Here is a 20,663-nt window from a genome sequence, read left to right as displayed (position 1 = left end):
TTGTCTGCCCCACCTTATCTCGCACCCCCTTCCCGACTGACAGTGGAAACTGCTCTTTCTAAATCTTTGATGTGGAGCCCACGGTGAAGCCACGCAGTGAACAGATGAAAAACTGCGACGCAGTCTGAGGTTTTGGCAAGGATGGGTACCACGGGCATAGTGTGTTTAAGACAGTGGTTAATGGTGTGGCTCCTACCCCCACCCCCCAGTGCCGGTGAGATTACTGCCCGTGTCTGTGAAATAGTGGTGGGGGGAAATGAGGGAAGCATGGCAGAAAGAAGTTGGGGGAGAAAAAAGAAACAGTTTCCAAAAAATGTAAAATATTGGTGCTTATTAAGAGGTGGGATATTTATATATCTTATTCACTTGACAATAGTCATTTTGTAAGGTCTTTTTTTATTATAGTGGTACTGAGAGGGCTGTTTCAGAGCGTCGAGTATCTTTGCGTAAAGCCACGTGGATATAATAAGGGCATATTTTACAAGTTTCATGTATTCTTGCTTTGTCTACTGTTTTGTAATAATCAGAGCCCTGGTCAAAATTGAGACTCAGAATTTAGTTTTAAGGGAAATGAGAGAATGCTGTGCTACTGGGCTCAATTTGAATTCTTCAGTGAAACAAAGAAATGGGATTTTATTCATTCATTCAGCAAACTTTTTCTTTTTGAGCAACTGATTATTTGCAGATGTTTTGCTAGATGCTGTGAGCGGGCTGTGTGCTCTGCTCTCAGGAGCTCTCTGACTGCTGGGTGTAAAGACAATGGAATGAAAACAATACAGCACCACAGTGAGTCTTGTGATGGCTTATTTGATAGACTGAATTTCATAAATAGTTACATTTAGTATTATGGAATCATGAGATACAAGAACACAAAGTCCTCAATTTTTTATTGTCTAATAGCTATTATTTCCTTTTTTATTTAAAAAAAAACCTTTATTGTGAAAAATTTCCAACATATGTGTACAATATATTATGAGCCTCTCACCCTCATGTGTCCATCACCCAGCTCCTAAAATCAGCAACCACTGACCAGTTCAGCCCCATCTTTTCTTCTTTTTCTATCTATTTTGTTCCTAATTGTTTTTCCTTTCTAGAGATGCTGAGAATCTTGAATCAGGGATTCCTGTCTGACTGCCTAATTGAGCATGATCTTCCAAGTCACTTCTTGTATCATTTTCTTTTGTTAGTACTGAAACAGGATGCATGGCACATGACTATTTTCTAAGTTGCTTGGCACAATGACCATAAAATGCTTGCCTAGTTGACTTCCAGGTTCAAGGATGAATTCTGCTGCTCATAAAGGGGCTCCTTTTGCTGACTTAGAAGTTTAGAGGTTTGTTTGTCTGGTAGAAAAGTATGTGGAATGTTGCTTGCAAAAAACCTTTAGCAGATACAAAAACATAGAACACCCTCCAAATAATCTTTCAACTAAGCTAAGCTTAGCAAGTCTGAGCAAGCTCCAGAAGATGGTGAAGGACAGGGAAGCCTGGCATGCTGCAGTCCATGGGGTCACAAAGAGTGAGACATGAGTGAGTGAATGAACAACAATAAGCTTAGCAAGAAATATAATTGCAGAGAACATTTATATTTGTGGTTTATATTTATATTTGTATAAAGATGGTGATCTCAAGCTTGTAAGGAATTAAGCTGACTGGAGAATTGGGTATGGGAAATTAACCTGCCTGATTCAATGGCTGGGTTTTCACGGCACTCACAGTCTGTGGTGGGGACATGACTCTAGTGCTGGGTACCACTTCCACAACTCATTTCTGAGAATGGAATAAATTTTCTCATATGGAAGGGGCTGAGGCAGGTTTCTTTGCCTAGTAGAGATCTTAACCATTGATCAAGCCTCACTAATAAATATGGTCCCTTTGTGAATGCTATTTATTTGCTGCTGAGTTCCCCTGAAAACACTTCTTTTTTTAAAAAACTCATCTCTCCAGGCAAAGTAATGGGAACTGTGAGCAACCAGAACAAGTAATGTCAATTTAGCCCTACAATGTGGAGAGAAGGCAGTTGTTTGCATAGGATTATACTGCTAACATGTGCGAATGTGCTTTGCAAACTCATTTCAGTTCTTAAACATCTCCGTTAGAGACACTGGGGAGCGGGTGATATTGACCGTTTTCTACTCTTGAGTAAACAGGCTTAGTTGGACCAGTGAGTAATGATGGGGGGCCAGAACCTGTCTTCTCTGTTGTTCACATGCCTGGCTGTCTGTCCCAAGGCACTGGGCACTTGGTACTTGTTTGGATGAATGAGGGATGAGGGGAATATTCGAAATCATTTCTCCCCCAGATTGTGCTTTATAGAGCTTTAGTATCAGAAATCAGATTGATTATATTCTTTGCAGGTGAAGGTGGAGAAGCTCTATACAGTCAGCAAAAACAGGACTGAGAGCTGACTGTCACTCAGACCATGAACTCCTTAATGCAAAATTCAGATTTAAATTGAAGAAAGTAGGGAAAACCCCTGGGCCATTCAGGTATGATCTAAATCAAATCTTGTACAATTATACAGTGGAAGTGACAAATAGATTCAAGGAATTAGATCTGATAGAATGCCTGAAGAACTATGGACGGAGGTTTGTAACACTGTACAGGAGGCGGTGATCAAAAACATCCCCAAGAAAAAGAAATGCAAAAAGGCAAAATGGTTGTCTGAGGAGGTATTACAAATAGCTGAGAAAAGAAGAGAATCAAAAAGCAAAGGAGAAAAGGAAAGATATACCCATATATATGCAGAGTTCCAAAGAATAGCAAGGAGAGATAATAAAGCCTTCCTTAATGAACAATGTAAAGAAGTACAGGAAAACAATAGAATGGGAAAGATTAGAGATCTCTTCAAGAAAATTAGAGATACCAAGTGAACATTTCATGCAAAGATGGCATAATAAAGGACAGAAATGGTATGGACCTAATAGGAGCAGAAGATACTAAGAAGTGGCAATAATACACAGAAAGTGAAAGTGAAGTCGATCAGTCGTGTCCGACTCTTTGCTGACCCCGTGGACTGTAGCCCACCAGGCTCCTCCGTCCATGGGATTCTCCAGGCAAGAATACTGGAGTGGGTTGCCATTTCCTTCTCCAGGGGATCTTCCCGGCCCAGGATTGAATCCAGGTCTCCCACGTTGCAGGCAGACGCAGGCAGACACTTTAACCTCTGAGCCACCAGGGAAGCCCAACACACACACACAGAAGAACTGTACAAAAATGATCTTAATGACCCAGATAACTACGATGTTGTGATCACTCACCTAGAGCCAGATATCTTGGAGTGCAAAGTCAAGTGGGTCTTAGGAAGCATCACTACGAACAAAGCTAGTGGAGCTGATGGAATTACAGCGGAGCTATTTCAAATCTTAAAAGATGATGCTGTGAAAATACTTCAGTCAGTATGCCAGCAAACTTAGAAAACTCAGCAGTGGCCACAAGACTGGAAAAGGTCAGTTTTCATTTCAGTCACAAAGAAGGGCAATGCCAAAGAATGTTCAAACTACCACACAATTGAACTCATTTCACATGCTAACAAAGTAATGCTCAAAATTCTCTAAGCTAGGTTTCAACAGTACGTGAACCGAGTACTTCCAGAAGTTCAAGCTGGATTTAGAAAAGGCAGAGGAACCAGAGATCAAATTGCCAACATCCGTTGGATCATCTGAAAAGGAAGAGAATTACAGAAGAACATCTACTTCTGCTTCATTGACTACACTAAGCCTTTGACTGTGTGGATCACAACAAGCTGTGGAAAATTCTTAAAGAGATGGGAATACCAGACCACCTTATCTGCCTCCTGAGAAATCTGTATGCAAGTCAAGAAGCAACAATTAGAACTGGACATGGAACAATGGACTGGTTTCTAATTGGAAAAGGAGTACATCGAGGTTCTATATTTCACCCTGCTCATTTAACTTATATGCAGAGTCCATGTGAAATGCCAGGCTGGATGAAGCACAAGCTGGAATGAAGATTGCCGGGAGAAACATCAATAACCTCAGATATGCAGATGACACCACCCTAATGGCAGAAAGCAAAGAGGAACCAAGGAGCCTCTTGATGAAGATGAAAGAGGAGAGTGAAAAAGCTGGCATAAAATTCAACATTCAATAAACTAAGATCATGGAATTTGGTCCTATCACTTCATGGCAAATAGATGGGGAAACAATGGAAACAGTGATAGACTTTATTTTTCTGGGCTCCAAAATCACTGCAGATGATGACAGCAGCCATGAAATTAAAAAATGCTTGCTCCTTGCAAGAAAAGTTATGATGAAACTAGACAGTGTATTAAAAAGCAGAGACATTAGTTTGCTGACAAAGGTCTGTCTAGTCAAGGTTTTTGCAGTAGTCATGTGTGGATGTGAAAGTTGAACCATAAAGAAAGCTGAGCACTGAAGAATTGATGCTTTTGCACTGTGGTGTTGGAGAAGACTCATGAGGATCCCTTGGACTGCAAGGAGACCAAACCAGTCAATCCTAAAGGAAATCAATCCTGAATATTCATTGGAAAGACTGATGCTGAATCTCCAATGCTTTGGCCACCTGATGCGAAGAGCTGACTCATTGGAAAAGACCCTGATGCTGGGAAAGATTGAAAGCAGGAGAAGGGGACTACAGAGGATGAGATGGTTGGATGACATCACCAACTCAATGGACATGAGTTGAGCAAGCTCCAGGAGTTGGTGATGGACAGGGAGCCTGGCGTGCTGAAGTCCAGAATGTTGCAAAGACCTGACACGACTGACTGAGCAACAATTAGGAGGGAATCTCTGAAAGAGTGTTTCATGAACAAATAAGTTGGGAAACATTAGTCTTTGGTAGCACCACTGAGGGTTTGTCTTTTGACAATGAAATCATTTTCCTTTTGTTTAATTCAGTGTATAAAACCATATGATTATGTTACCTTCCTATCATACCATGCCTGTTAATATTCCACAGAATTACTGCTGTGTGTACGAGACTGTGGACATTTAGCTCCAAATTAATAGCTTTCTAGAGAATCTGACATGTATCCGTTTAGAGCACCTAATTTAAAAGAGAGCTCTGATCTTGGCCTTCTCCTTTTTTCTTATATTCATTCCTTTAGTTCCCATATTGAAACCTAAACTGTCCTCTCTGTCTTTCTGATTTGCACTTTACATTTTTTTTCTGGTTATTTCTAGTTATTTCCTGGGATATTCTTGTATTTGTGTGTTAAATGTTTTCTTATAAGAATAATACAAGCTTAAGTTGGAAAATTTAAAAATTTAGATAGGTAAAACATAATCTTACTTAAAAGATTATGATTATCTCCATCATCAGAGATAACTATAAATTATTTACATGTTGTTATAAATATCCTTTAGAGCGCAGACTATAGAGGTTGATTGCCTGGGTCCAAATTTCAGGTCTTCCACTTACTGGTTGTGCAATTTTGGATAAGTTATTTAGCCTTCTGCCTCAAGTTCCTCATCTCAAATAAGATGATAGTCATAGGATCCATATAACAGTTGTTATGAGGATTAAATGAATTAATATTTGTAAAGTTCTTAGAATAGTACCTGGCACATACACTTTATATAAGAGCTAAATTAAAGAACTCTGTGTATGTATTATATTTGTGCATATATGTGTCCATATTCAATAGTACACTATGCACATGTCACAAATTATTTATGCAGTACATGATGTTGGATATTTTCACAATGATGAATAGCTCTGTTATGACCATCTGTCCCTTAAATTTTTTGAGTGTCCTTTATTGTTCCCTTAAGTTAATTTCTTAAATTGGAACTACTGGGTCAATGGGTGTGTATGTTTTTAAAACTTTGGTTCAGTGTTCCTACAGAATTTGGTAAGAGATCACACCAGTGCTGTTCATAGCTGTGCTTGTGACTGCTTTTTTCATTTTTGTTAATACAGAGGATAAAGCATTAAAAAAGAAACTGTACTAATGAAGTTAGTTTCTATAATATGGATGGATTGCCATTTTGTTTCCTTGTGGTTGTGGCTGTTTATAATTTGAAAGAAAAAAATATGGACAAAGGATATTTGTTTTTTTTTTTCTGGTGAGAACATTTTTTATATTAAGAGTTATAAATATCCCAGTTTGGCCTTGGAGTACAAAATGAATCAGGGCAAAGGGTAACAGAGTTTTGCCAAGAGAATGCACTGGTCATAGCAAAGGCCCTTTTCCAACAACACAAGAGAAGACTCTACACATGGACATCACCAGATGGTTAATACTGAAATCAGATTGATTATATTCTTTGCAGCCAAAGATGGAAAAGCTCTATACAGTCAGCAAAAACAAGAATGGGAGCTGATTGTGGCTCAGATCATGAACTCTTTATTGCCAAATTCAAACTTAAATTGAAGAAAATAGGAAACACCACTGGACCATTCAGGTATGACCTAAATCAAATCCCTTATGATTATACAGTGGAAGTAAGAAATAGATTCAAGGGATTTGATCTGATCGAGTGCCTCAAGTACTATCGACGGAGGTTTGTGACATTGTACAGGAGGCAGTGATCAAGACCATCCCCAAGAAAAAGTGTAAAGAGGCAAATGGTTGTCTGAGGAGGCCTTGCAAATAGCTGAGAAAAGAAGAGAAGTGAAAGGCAAAGGAGAAAAGGAAAGATATTCCCATCTGAATGCAGAGTTCCCAAGAATAGCAAGGAGAGATAAGAAAGCCTTCCTCAGTGATCAGTGCAAAGAAATAGAGGAAAACGATAGAATGGGAAAGACTACAGATCTCTTCAAGCAAATCTCCTCAAGCAAGGGAACATTTCATGCAAAGATGGGCACAATAAAGGACAGAAATGGCATGGAGCAGAAGATATTAAGAAGAAGTGGCAAGAATACATGGAACTGTACAAAAAAAATCTACATGACCCATATAACCATGATGGTGTGATCACTCACCTAGAGCCAGACATCCTGGAATGGGAAGTCAAGTGGGCCTTAGGAGGCATCACTACGAACAAGGCTAGTGGAGCTGATGGAATTCCACTTGAGCTATTTCAAATCCTAGAAGAAGATGCTGTGAAAGTGCTGCACTCAACATGCCAGCAAACTTGGAAAACTCAGCAGTGGCCACAGGACTGGAAAAGGTCAGTTTTCATTCCAGTCCCAAGAAAGGCAATGCCAAGGAATGTTCAAACTACTGCACAATTGCACACATCTCACACCCTAGCAAAGTAATGCCCACAATTCTCCGTCAGGCTTCAACAGCATGTGAACCGTGAACTTCCAGATGCACTATTTCTAAATATTTAATGAATTCAATGGAGTGACTTAGTCCTTCAAGTTTTAAAGATTTGTGGATTTACACTCAGTAGAAAGAACTTCTGTCCCAGAAACATAGAATCATGGAATTCTTACGTTGTTTCACCATTGGCCCCTTGAATTTGTTGCCTATATAAGAAAAGGATCCGATACCCCGACACCAGACATGTCTTTTAATTCATGTTGTCATGCTGTTTCCTGCGCCACCAGACATGTTGAGTATCTGTGACCATCAGTTACATAAATTATCACTGTTAGTCAGTGAACATACATCCTAGTGAACATACCCGCATGAGGACTTCCCTTGTGGCTCAGCTGGCAAAGAATCCGCCTGCAGTGCAGGAGACCTGGGTTCGATCCCTGGGTTGGGAAGATCCCCTGGAGAAGGGAAAGGCTACCCACTCCAGTATTCTGGCCTGGAGAATTCCAGGGACTGTATAGTTCATGGGATCCCAAAGAGTTGTACTCGACTGAGCGACTTTCACTTCACGTCACTACATCCTTTCCCCTTTTTTTCTTAATCCCCTTTCTTAAATCTCCCATTTCTTCATTCATTGCCTGAATCCAGACTTCTGTGCTTTTTTTCTCCTCATCTAACCTCTAGTATAATTTAAGTGATCATTATAAAATACCACCAGTTATACTCTCTTCATAGTATCTTTAAAAAAGGAGTCTGCAGAGATGAAATATCAGTTGTTGAAGGGAATAGGACAATTTTTAATGAAATTTGTCTAGGGAAGAAATGTCTTTGAATTTATTTTTCATCCTAGAACTGAAGAGATATGCTTTCAGTTTTTAAAAGTAACTTCATATTTCATGCTTTTGTGATCTTGACCAGTAGTTTATTGGCCTCTCTCTACCATTTTATTTGCAAAATGAGTAATATAGAATGTGTGAACCACAATATTAAGTAGACTTACTGAGCTAGGTGGTTGAATCTTTTTGTTCTATTGTTTAGTTTAAAATAAGATTGTTTTCCCTGAGTAAATTTGTTAATGATGAACTTGAGGTTTTTGTTTGTCACCCCACTGGATAAGAATGGAGTGGAGAGATTTCTTTCAAGGATTGATCTTTAAGCACATTTCTTGAATATAGACCTTAAGACCTTTATTTTATAATAATGGAAGTAAAATATTTGATGCATTGAATCTTCTCATGCATATAACCTCGTTTTCTACTCCATTTATTTGATAATTGTTTCATCATTTCAAATTCAATTTGTAATAGAAATGAACACTCTTTAATATTTTTCTAATAAGGATTAGTTGGAGAGGTTAATATGGTCAGAAATTTAAAGAAGCCCAGAGTCATCTTAATGAGTGTCAGGTAATTAACCTACATGAATAGATTAAAGAAATCAAGCAGGCACACTGATGGGTTTTCCTTTCAAGTTCAAATTTAGAACATCATCTGTGCAGTGGTTAGGTCTTACGCATTAAATGGTGATTGCTATATTGTTTTTTAATACATAAAAACTTAATTGTGAGACCTTATTAGAATTCCTCATCAAATTTGATTAATTGAAGAATGATTGTGAGATGTGATACGAATTTGGAATTCCTTTATGTAAATTTATTTTTTTTAGAAAATAGCCTCCCCCAGATGAATTTCCCCACGAATCAGAAACTAGTGCTTAAATATGCAGATCTCCTGTTTCAAGAAAAAAAAAAATCATAATGTAAAACTTAAGCGGTTCATGAACTGCTTAATTTAGGTCTAAGAAACTTGGTGAAAATACTGTGAGTGCGCTTGTTAAAATCGAGATGAAAATTTTTCTATTCCAGCGGTCACTGTAGAATTAAAAGACAAGTTCTGAAAGTAATCCTGAAGGCAAGACCTCACCTTCTATATTATTCAAACAGATGACATTTATCTTCTTACAGAATTGTAGAAATTTATGGAAATTTCTTCTTTGTTTAGCTAATTACAATGAAGTTGATGTAACCTATGTGTTTTTCTGGCCCCACTGAAGGTGGTGTGTAATTGGTTGCTGTGTTTTCTTTTATTGTGTGTGCATGTGCTCAGTTGTGTCCAACTCTTTGCGACCCCATGGACTGTAGCACACAGGCTCCTTTGTCCATGGGATTTTTCAGGCAAGAATACTGGAGTGGGTTTCATTTCCTCCTCCAGGGGATCTTCCTCACCCAGGGACTGAACCCATTTATCCTTGCCTTCTGCATCGGCAGGCAGATTCTTAACCTCTGAGCCACCTGGGAAACCCATCCTTTCCTTTATATTCATGACAATTTTAGACCTGGAAGAGGCAAGTAGAGGTATTGACATTGTTCCCCTCCTTGAGGAGAGTTATTTCTGATCGAGGGTAAGTAGCACCCTTTTGGAGAATGATACAAAATCTGGATTTGTATTTCAACCCTGCACTTGCCTTCAGCCCCAGTATTCTATTTTGTGCAGCTGGGTCACAAACTTCATCACATGGGGAAGATAAATGAGACATTGCTTGTGAAACGCTTTGTGCGTCTGCTAAGTAATATAAATATCAGGTGCTTCGTTGCTTGCTTTCTTGGTGATGCTTTTCCTGTTACTCTTAAGTATGTCTTCTCCAACCTAAATGTTCTGCTTTCATGCAACTTAGTTTTCAATCAATAATTCTCTTTTGCTACAACTCTTGCCCAATAATTTTCTTAAATAGTAGCACAGAGAAACAGACAGTGAGACTCTGAGTGGTGGTAAGTTCATGGGAATTTAGAATGTTATAATCAGTTCTATTCATGCCATGCCTGATCTCTGATTGCTAATATGTCCTTTTAGGTCAGAGGGTGGGTTTTAATCTGCATTGTAGCTTGTTTGGTTTTTATTGTCACAGACTGTATGGCCAACTCTCATCAACAACATTTCTCTTTTCTAGAGAAAAGGAGACCAAATCAAAACAGGTCAGTTTGGATTCTTTGTGTGAGCAGCTCTATGATGATCATTGGTGTGGGTGGGTAAGATTGATAAAAAAACCACACGAAACTCTAAAACTTCTTAGTCTGGTTAGAAGATAACATATTACATAAAAGTCAGAAGTTGAAAAAAAAAAAAGAAAAAAAAAGTCAGAAGTTGATATTAAGTGTCTCTCAATCACTCATTGGGTCATTTCAATTTCATAGGATGTGCTGTATCCCCAGCTCTACTGAGGATGCAAGGAGCTATCTTTACCACTTTGTACTGCTGTATTGACCAACACAGGTGTTTCCTCTTAGCAGATGCTCAATAAATATTTTGAATCAAGATGTAGAACCAGGATAATTATAAGTCACTCTAGTTTTAGAAAAACAGTTTGTGCATAGGTATGACTGACACTAGGTTAATAGCGTCCTTTGAAACTCTAAGGAGAGCAGATTTACTTCTCTAAATTATATAGCTGTGTGCTCACTTGTTTATCTTTCAAAGTGGTCAATAAGGGAGTCTTCTTACTCAGCATTGGAATGAAGGAAGTATAGATGGAATAGTCTTTCAAGTCAGAACAGTTCAAAATACTGATTCTTATCATATAACCTGAGGCATCCAAGTTAATTTTCTTCTATGCCTTTATAACTCCTATTTTATTAAATTTGCCATCTCTCGACTTCTTTGAGAATTTTCTTAATTTTTCTGGACCTGACTTTCTAATAGCACATTATGTGTTTATAAAAAAAAAAAAAAAGGTGCTTTAGCTCTCACTGAAATAATTTGTAGGTCTTGATTAATTCACCAGCATTACTTTAGGAATCCTCATAAAAAGTGTCTCAGTGGTTATTGTTTGTTAATTTCTCTGCTGGGGCAAATTAAGTGCTGAGAAGTAAAGTAATCCACAAAGTCTGTGTGAACTGCTTGGATCCCTGAAGACCATCAGGGACGGATAATGAAAACATGGAAAATGTACCCTCCCAACTTCAGTATTATTTTTCTGTACATCAGGACATTTTTCATCACTCGGTTAATCATGTGTTACAGAAATGTAGAGGCTTAATGCCTGTTAACTCCTTCCTGATAAAAACTTTGCTTTATAGACTTCACTTGATTCACTCCTGCCACAAGTGCATTTAGTTAATTCCAGAAGGCGCTCTGCGCAGAAAGAATGTGAAGCATGTAGTGCAAACCCAACAGGAGTTTGGAAAAACACTTCCAAGTTTGAGTAAGGCTTCACATTGGTGTGAACGATCTTCGTTCATGTCGGGGCTTAGTTTTCACTGGGAGACAGCCTCACCCCTTTCTAGGCTAGATCCACCTGGGCTCACACTTAAGTGATTCCAGCTGGTTCATCCAGCTTCCTCTTTGTGGAACTTTGGGTGGCTTCCTTTCACCCGACCGACTACTACCTGACTGGTAGGTAGTACTGTCTGCTGGGTGAGTAATAAATATTTATTCAAGAGTACTGGGTCATTTCCATTCATACTTGGATAGAATTTGATGAGTTTGAGAAGAATTACATTTATCATTAATGACCTCATTTTCTAATATCTGAATATTAACACTGTTCAGAGAGAATATTTCTTTTATAGGAAATGGCCCAAAGTCTTGTACCTTCGACATCCCAAGTGCTTTTTCTTACCACTGAGAGTTAGACAAGGGCCATGCTTTGTTACCAAAGGGGTGGAGGTTATTTTGACATTTTTGTATGCACTCCTAATATTCTTTTGATTCCATTCTGGAATTCTTTGTATGAGGAAAAATGTTTTAATATTAGCTCAGTAAGAGAATGCAGCTTATCAGGTGGAGTGGCCTAGTACAGAAGCTAAGTTTTTTTTTAATTAAATTTTCCCTTTAAGAGTTCTTTGCAATCCAGTCTTTCCAGAAGGTATTTTAAAAGCAGAAAGATAGACTTGCTTCTGAAAGTCACATGCTTAAAACTGCTCCCTGAAACATGCTCAGAGATTTAAGATGTACTTTATATATTTAAAATATTTGACCACAATGATATACATATGCAAGTAATTTTATATGTTTTGGAAGGGGGGAAATTCTAATTCTTTCTGATCTGTTTTCCACAAGTGGTACCTGGAGATCACTCTGCAGTTTTAGGGAACCAAGCCAAATCTTTCTTTTCTTTTTTGAGGAAAAGTGATTCTTTCCCGAGGAAGCCTTTTTTTTTGTTTTTTAAATCCCACCCGCCCCGCCTTTTTTTTTTTTTTTTTTTTTTGCTCTTAAAGCAGTGAAATTCTAAGGGTTAACGATGAACCACCCTCTTGCAATCCTAGCTGCCTATCAGAATCACCCGGAGGCTCCTCCTTTGATGGTTTGGGGCGGGGCTTAGGATTGGGAGCCGGTAAAGCCTCCTGGCGCTGATTCCCATCAGGATAGAGGGACTGTGGAGCCGGCAGGGGCAGGAGATGGATGACCATGTAAGTGTTCATGCCACTCATGTCGTGGTGGACTGGCCTTTTGGTTCCATTTTTACTGTGTAGATGGGTTTGATTCTCCTCTTCTCAGATTTCAGTGTAAGATGCGCTAGGGGCGGCGGAGCTTGCCGCCTGCGGTAGTCCTCAGGCCCCGTGCCCACATTCTCCCTGTGGAGTGAGGTGAGGCCTTGAGAGCTTCCGGTGATTTTGATAAGGTTGGTTGAACTTCAGGGTTCCTTTCGTAAGCAATGTGTTATGGTTGTCTGTTCCGGCCTAAGCATTCAGAAACATGTCGTTGTGACATAATTACTTCATTACATCTCATGGGCTGAGGGTTAAGAATTTGGCCTGGCTGGGCCGCGGGCTGCTTCTGTTCCACAGGGTGTCAGTTGAGGGACACTTGGTGATACTCAGCTGTTGGCTGGTATGGAAGGTCCATGGTGGCTTAATTCACATGCCCCACACCTAGGTTTGGGTCGCTGGAAGGCCTCTGGGCTCAGCCGGGCCCTCCCCATAAACCTTTGGGGTTTTTAAACAAAGCCTCGTAGCAAGGTAGTGTAAGCAAGGTATTTTGACTTTTTTGTATAGACTCTTATGTACTAATATTTTTTAGATTCCATTCTGGAATTCTTCACGTGAGGAAAAAATGCTTTAATATTAGCTCAATAAGAGAATACAACCTATGAGGTGGTAAGTGGCCTAGTGCATAAGCTAAGTTTTTTAAAAGTTAAATTTTCCCTTTAAAAGCTGTTGCAAGGTGACTCGGAACCCCTAGTGTTTTGCCCTGGGCTCTAGGTGCTTCAAGAGAGCCCGGCAGGTGCTGCAGGGCCTCTTAAGACTGGTGTCAGAAACCTCAGAGCATCATTTCTGCCATAATCTGTCAAGTAGGTGTGTGAGAAAGCCAGGGTGGAATTAAACCCACTCCTGCTCAGTGAGAGGGCCAGTGAAGAGCTTGCAGCCACCTTTAAGCTGCCCCATACTAAGAGGCAGAAGGCTTATTGCTGTGCCCCTATCACAGGTTTCTGCAGAATTGATGGATTCACATCACTAGTTATTATCTTAATACAGGGCTCATTATCTTTCACCTGCTTCCTTTCAGTGATTTTTTTCTTTTTTTTAAATGCTATCTCTACCTACACATCAGTCCCCTTTCTTTGGCTCATTTTGTATACGATAGAAGTGATGTTCTTGAAGCGTGAAGCTGATTGTCGACTCTTTCCTAAAAGTAGATGGGTCTCATTGCTTGCATAGAAGGAGATCTGAAGTCTGAGGGGAACTCTGCTGTAGCAGTGGTTAATGTCACAGATCCTGGAGTGAGACTGAATGGATTGAAGCCCTGTTTCTACTACATCTTTCCTTTATGACCTTGGCAATGTACTCCACCTGCACCATGCTTTTCGTCTTTCAAAAAAAAGTGATTATAGTATCTACCTCAATGAGTTGTTATGAGAGCTGTTATGTAAGCCCTAAGATGTGTTGGGACATAATGGTGGCTTTTATTGTTGCTGTTAATATTCTGATGATTTGAGGCCTGACATGGTGTGTTGCATCTTAAATTTCCAACCTTATTGCCTATGCCTGTTGGAGTTCAAGCTGCAGCCTCACTCACCTGTCTACTGCCCTCATGATTCCTGTCTTGACCTTTACTCTGCTCTGGAAAGCTGAGATCTCTTCCCCACTTCTTTAGAAAGAGGTTTGACCACAGGCTTTAAAAGGCTTTCCATAGATGGAAGTTGGAATTGCATTCCTAATTTCAAGACCAAACCATGGTTCTATCTGGTCTCTCTTGAATCTCCTCTTCTTGAGGGCAATTGTACCTTCTCTCTGACTAATCTCTTGAGTTTCCCATGGGGGTAGCATAGCACCATGTCTCATATGTTGGTTTTTAAAACTAGCTGTGGTTCAGGAAAGTTTAGGTTACGCTGCAACAACAAAAAATCTGCAAACCTCCGTGGCTTAAAGTAAAACTTTACCATCATGCTATGAGCCCCTCGTGGATCATAACAAGAGGTGCTCACTATATCATTCAGGGTCCTGGCTGATGGAGGTTCCAGCTTAAGATGTGTTTGTAATTACAGAAAGCCAGGGAAAATGAGGTGGAAATCCATGCACTGGCTTTTAAAGCTTCTGTGCCGAGGCCCATGTTACACTCACACTTCTCTGGCCAGCTAATGGCCAAACCTAATCCCAAGTGGGTGGTGAAGTGTGATCCTACCGTGTTCTTAGAATAAGAATCAACAGTTTTTGAACACACCACAGTGGCTACCACAGATGACTGCCTGGTCTCATTACCTATTCCCTTAAGATGCTGCTGGGTTAATAGGATCAAACTGCTACAAAAGCTTCACCTGTGTGCACCTCATTAAGTTATAGTATTCAATTCAGATGACTCTATAGAGACTCCTTTAGATCTCATTGGGATGCTGTCTTACCTAAGGAAAACAACTGCAAAAAATCATGGAGTAGCAAGTATGTTACCTGCTGCTGCGTTTATGGATTTTTCTTAGAAATACTAAAGCCTTAGACATTTTCATCTTTTTCATATATTTCCCATAAAGACATTCCTTCCCCCTACTCTCCACTTTGATTCTTGCTTTAAAGTAAAAAGCTACTCAGCAAGATGTGAGATATAATGCTCTAGCATCCTGGAGCTCCCAGTGTGTGCTCAGGTACCTGAGGTTTTACAACCCCATGGACTGTGTAGCCCACCAGGCTCCTCTGTCCATGGGATTTCCCAGGCAAGAATACTGGAGTGGATTGCCATGCCCTCCTCTAAGAGGAATCAAACTCACATCTCCTGCATTGGCAGGCAGATTCTGTACCATTGAGCCACCTGGGAAGCCCAGACCTGCCATTAGAAGTACCATTACAAAACAGTAATCAAAAAGATTATTATTATAGAAGCAGGCTACCATATATATGAAAGGTGAAAACTATTACAGCAGTTGGAAAGTTTGTTTTAAAGTGTAAGCCTTGTGAAGGCTCAGCATGGAACTTTGCTTTAAGGAGTTCTAAGTAGTGGACTCTAGCAGGAAGCCCAGTAGAGTTAGGGAATAACTTGTGAGAAATAAGAAGGGCAAATAAAGGACCTAGTGTCATCACTGACTAGTGGACCATATCAGCAGGGTAGGGCTTCTGCCAAACATGTTAAGTTGGCAGCAGTTTAACTCAGTCTTGTAAGGACAAAAAGCAGTGCTTGTGTTTATACATGTCATTTTGGGGATGGTGTGGAAAAAGTATATAGAGGTTAAGACAGTGCAGTAATTATAAAAAGTGAAATAGCACAATGGAAGCAAAGGATTTGGGAACCAAGGAAATGAAGGGGGTGGGAGGTGGAGGTGATCGGCTGTTCTAAGTCCCCAGAGAACTGAAGTGGAGGGTGTAGGCTCACATTCCTGTCCGAGACCTGTATTAAAGGATTTCCTGAGAGGGGGATTCACTCTGAATGGTTGTTTCAAGTTCTGTTCCATAGAAATTTTATGGCAGCCAAACTAGATGACTGGAAGGATCTATTAATGTAGACTGTGATCTGTGAATTTTTTTTTAGCTTTCTATTTTATATCAGAGTATACCCAGTTAATGAACAGTGCTGTGAAAGCTCCAGGTAAACAGCGAAGGGACTTGGGCATACATGGACATGGCCCCAGTCTCCCCTCCCATCCAGCGGCCACACGGCATGGAGTAGGGTTTTCTGAGCTATACGGCAGGTCCTTGTTGGTTATCCACTTTAAATGGATAGTGGTGGGTAGAGAAATAGCATGAGAAATATCACATGATCTTGTACAATATCCCTTATACACAGAATTGAAATAGAAATGATACAAATGAACTTGTTTACAAAATAGAAACAGACGCACATGTTTAGAGAATGGCGGGAGGGATAGGTTAATGAGTTTTGGAATGACATGTACATAAGCCAAGATTTGAACCGCTCTGATAACTGGGATTTGGGGCAAGCCTCTGTCCAGAAAGATGCACTTGGGTGTTCCATGTGCTTAATTTCAGGGATGTAATGGGCCCCTCAGTTTAGAATCCTGGCAGAAGGGACCAGAAGAAATTTGCAATATGGTGTGTCTTCCCAGCAGTCAGCTACTTGATAAATATCTTGTGGTGGTAAAGGGTGGGTGTCTTGCTGGTTTTAGATAGGCAATGAGGGAGAATTTGTTTGTTTTTAATTTTAGGAATTTTAAAACAACACATGCATGTGGATTTTTAAAATATTTGCTTTAACACAACACTAAATATTGTGAGGGGCAAGGAAAGTTTACAGCGAAGCACATTTGCTCGGGGAGAAGGTTTCCATGGCTCTCTACTAGCTGTTATATGTTTATATCCTCCAAAACTTTCACTCTGGCTTTTTTCCCAGGAAAGAAATAATCTGCCCTTTCCCATTCTTCTCCCTTTTGTGTGTGTGGGTGGCTGTGCATCTCTAGAGGGAGGGCACTGGGAGGAAAACTGCACTCAATGCTCCTTTGCTCCCAGAAGCTCAAGCCAAATGGAGCTGTTCTGAATTGGCTGTGTCCTGCTTTCTCAGGGTTATGCCTGGAAGGAGATGGGATTAGAGTGTAATGTGTCCTGGAAACATAAAACTCTTTATTAGCACAAATAAATCAACTGGTTGGCTCAGTAACTTGGGGAGTACTGGTAACATCCATAGTTCATTGCATGTCAATTACCTGGAAAGTATTCAGATGATATCCTGACTTTGGCATAATCTCACCATCCTCCCTCTGACCCTAGCTACATACATATATGACCCACATATATTTGTATGATTGTGGTAATATTGGGGAAGATGAAAGGATTTCAATCTTTGTATTTCTCAGATTAATAGGAGAATGATTACAATGTTGTGAGTGAAATAAATTTGAAACTCATTTAAAATAAAGATATAAGACTGTGTACTTCAATAATCTTTGTCTCCCTGTGTTATACATAGTTCCAATTATGATGGAAATATAGTTCTGGTAATACCTTGCTATACTGCTCTGGAGTTACACTACTTTTATGATATATCCTGGTTAAAAGTTATATTTCTGTTTTTAAAGTAAAATTTGAAGTGTTTAAGGTATTTTCCCCAATAAGGTTTTGACTCTATTTAGAAAGCGTTGACTTTATAAATTTTTTTAGAGTGTCAAGATGTAATGTATGATGTACTTAACATTTTTTTAGTAACCCACAAATATTTTGCCAGGTGCTTTGCAATTAAAAAGTGATATTTAGGAAGAATAAAAGTTCGATATTTTTACATCTGGAGCGTCTTCAACATATTGTTGAAGCCTAGCTTGAAGGATTTTGAGCATTACCTTGCTAGCATGCTAGCACAGTTGCATGGTAGTTTGAACATTCTTTGAAATTGCCCTTCCTTGGGACTGAAATGAAAACTGACCTTTTCCAGTCCTGTGGCCATAGCTGGGTTTTCCAAATTTGCTGGCATGTTGAGTGTAGCACTTTAGCAGCAGCATCTTTTAGGATTTGAAATAGCTCAGCTGGAATTCCATCACCTAGCAGCAGCAGCAGCAGCCACTAGCTTTGTTTGTAGTGATTCTTCTGAAGGTCCACTTGACTTCATACTCCAGGATGTCTGGCTCTAGATGAGTTTTCTGGGTCATTAAGACCTTTTTTGTATAGTTTTTCTGTGTATTCTTGTCACCTCTTCTTAATGTCTTCCGCTACAGGATGACTAAGTGTGGTCTTTTTTTTTTTTTTTTAGTTTAATGTTGCACATATTACCAAGAATTTATGGAATTTATCAGTGGAGTTCTGGTTGCTTGTTCCCATGCCTTTATAGAATCATACTGATATAGTGGTGTACTTCTCAATAGGCTGTGCTCTCTGGAGGAGAGATATCCTCTCCCATCTGACCATTCCGAGAACAATACCTGGCTGGTTGGTCCAATCTGTGTTAGTGCTGCCCAGCAATTAAGTTTGAATTATCCACATAGTTATATTTTTAATCATACAAAACTCAGTACGTGTTTGAAGAATTGCCCTAAGATTTTAAGACCTCAGTGGTAGTTTACACTGGAAATAGTTTTCTGTAACCAGAAGCCTTGGTTTTCTGCTTTCCCAAACCACTTCTCTGATGCCATCTTTCAACACAGAGAGTATAGCGGCACCCCACTAGCAGAGTGTTTCTGAAACCAGAGCAGAGTGGCCTTCAGAGAGGGCTTTCTTGCCCATACTTTGCTTTATAAACTCAAAACAAAATTTGTATTCTGGCTCCTATATCTGCCAAGGGAGTGGGTAGCTAAGCCAGAGCCCAGATGGATCAGGGATGAAAGGCAATGGGGTGGGGAGACTTTCTTTACTCCTAGGGCCTGGTGAGAAGTAACTAGTGTCATTCTGAATGTGCCACAGATGAAGAAATCCTTGTTACCCTCTTAGGGTACTCATTTAGAAACATCCCATTAAAATTTGCTACATAGTTCAAGCTGACATTTTGAACCCTGTCTGAGAAAGTGGGAAACCCTTGTCATGAATAATGCTATGTAGAGCTGTAGATTAGGACGTCTACCTTTTTATCTTGCTTTCAATTCTAATGTGACGTTCCATTCTCTGTCACTTCAGTTGAAAAAAATACATTACTTAGAAAGGCAGAGGTCATTTGGAGATGGTGTTGTGACATGTAAATAAAACTAATAGGCTTTGTTTTTTTTAAGTTACACTTCTTCTCCCCTTCTTCCTTCACCGTCATTCTGAGACTGAAAACTTGCAGATTTTTGTCATGAATAGGATTATAATATGTGTCAAAATCAAAAGTAAAATGGAGAAAATATTGAAGTGGTCTAATTTTTAATATTCTTAACATAATGAGTTACAGGTTAAATTGGAAAAAAGTCTACAGTTATTTTAAATATGCTCATGTGACTATCTTAATTTTATCTGAATATATTATGAATAAAGCTTCGCAATAAATATGAAAAATATATAAATGCAAGCTTGTGGGATGCGGCAAAAATGACTTGAATGTTTGTTTTCTTCAAGCCTATCGACTTTGAAACCAGGAATCTTAGGTTCAAATCACTGCTGGGCTGGACAAACCACTGGAAAAATAAATATCTGCTGTTTCACTTAAATAATGGGAATTTTCTTCATTTTTGCAGACAATGCATTATTTCTGATTGTAAGATAGGATGTTCTTGGCCTGTCTTCTGTCGTCTTATAGGAGCGGGCGCCCCGAAAGAGAACTAGATAGCATAGAGACAGCCGTGCCGTCTGGTAGCAACGTGAGTGGTGCTCAGAGGGGAAGGTGCCGGCTGCCCTTGCTCAGTTGTGGTTGCTGTTGCCAAGATGGAACAGGGGTGGTCTGTGGCCAGGTTTTTGCTTTTCCCAGGGAAGATAACCATCTAGGTTACCTTGGAATTCTGCTGTGGTGTCTTTTAGCGCAAATAGCATGGATTTGCAGGTTGGGTCAGCATGTGGATCCCTAGTTTAAGATCCTTGCTGAATCATTAGACAGGTGGCTGTCTATCTTTTCTTTCTATTTACGTCCTTTTGTTGTTGTTCAGTCACTAAGTCGTGTCCTACTCTTTGCGACCCCATGGACTGCAGCACGCCACGCTTCCCTGTCCTTCACTATCTCCCAGAGTTTGCTCAGACTCATGTCCACTGAGTCGATGTCTAGTTTAAAATAAAACTGGCATCCCTATTCCTGCCCCGCGAATAGATTTATCTGTACCTTTTCTCTAGGCTCCGCATATGTACATTAATATACAATATTTGTTTTTCTTTTTCATGGCTTGCTTCACTCTGTATGACAAGAGATGCAGATGTAGAGAATGGGCATGTGGACACGGGGAGGGGGGACGGGATGAAGTGGGAGAATGGGACTGACATATACAATAGCATGTGCAGAATATTTGGTAGCTGGCGGGACCTGCTGTATGGCACAGGGGGCTCATCTCGGTGCCCTGCGATAACCTTGAGGGGTGGGGTGGGGGACGGGGTGGGAGGGAGATCCAAGAGGGATGGATTATAGGTATACGTAGAGCGGATTCACTTTGTTGTATCACAGAAAACTAATACAACATTGTAAAGCAGCTCTAACCAAATTAAGAAACTGGCAGAA

At 39.8% G+C, this 20,663-nt stretch overlaps 1 protein-coding gene across 2 annotated transcripts in view; it reads left to right on the top strand.

Moving 5' to 3' along the window:
• PARD3B (par-3 family cell polarity regulator beta) overlaps window positions 1–20,663 on the top strand; it is a 1,123,128-nt gene that overhangs the window by 51,786 nt on the left and 1,050,679 nt on the right. Inside the window, exon 1 of one of the 2 annotated variants that reach the window (XM_043910302.1) lies at window positions 12,569–12,595. The exons of the other annotated variant lie outside the window; for it this stretch is intronic. Within the exon in view, the coding sequence (XP_043766237.1) occupies window positions 12,584–12,595 (12 nt within the window). The 5' untranslated portion in view covers window positions 12,569–12,583. Of the gene's footprint in view, window positions 1–12,568; window positions 12,596–20,663 lie in introns of those variants that run through there. 2 annotated transcript variants of the gene reach the window in all.

Source organism: Cervus elaphus, chromosome 8, assembly GCF_910594005.1.
Source record: "Cervus elaphus chromosome 8, mCerEla1.1, whole genome shotgun sequence".
Lineage (NCBI taxonomy): Eukaryota > Metazoa > Chordata > Mammalia > Artiodactyla > Cervidae > Cervus > Cervus elaphus.
The sequence above is the reverse complement of the archived record's forward strand: the minus strand, read 5'-3'. Positions and strand labels throughout refer to the sequence as shown.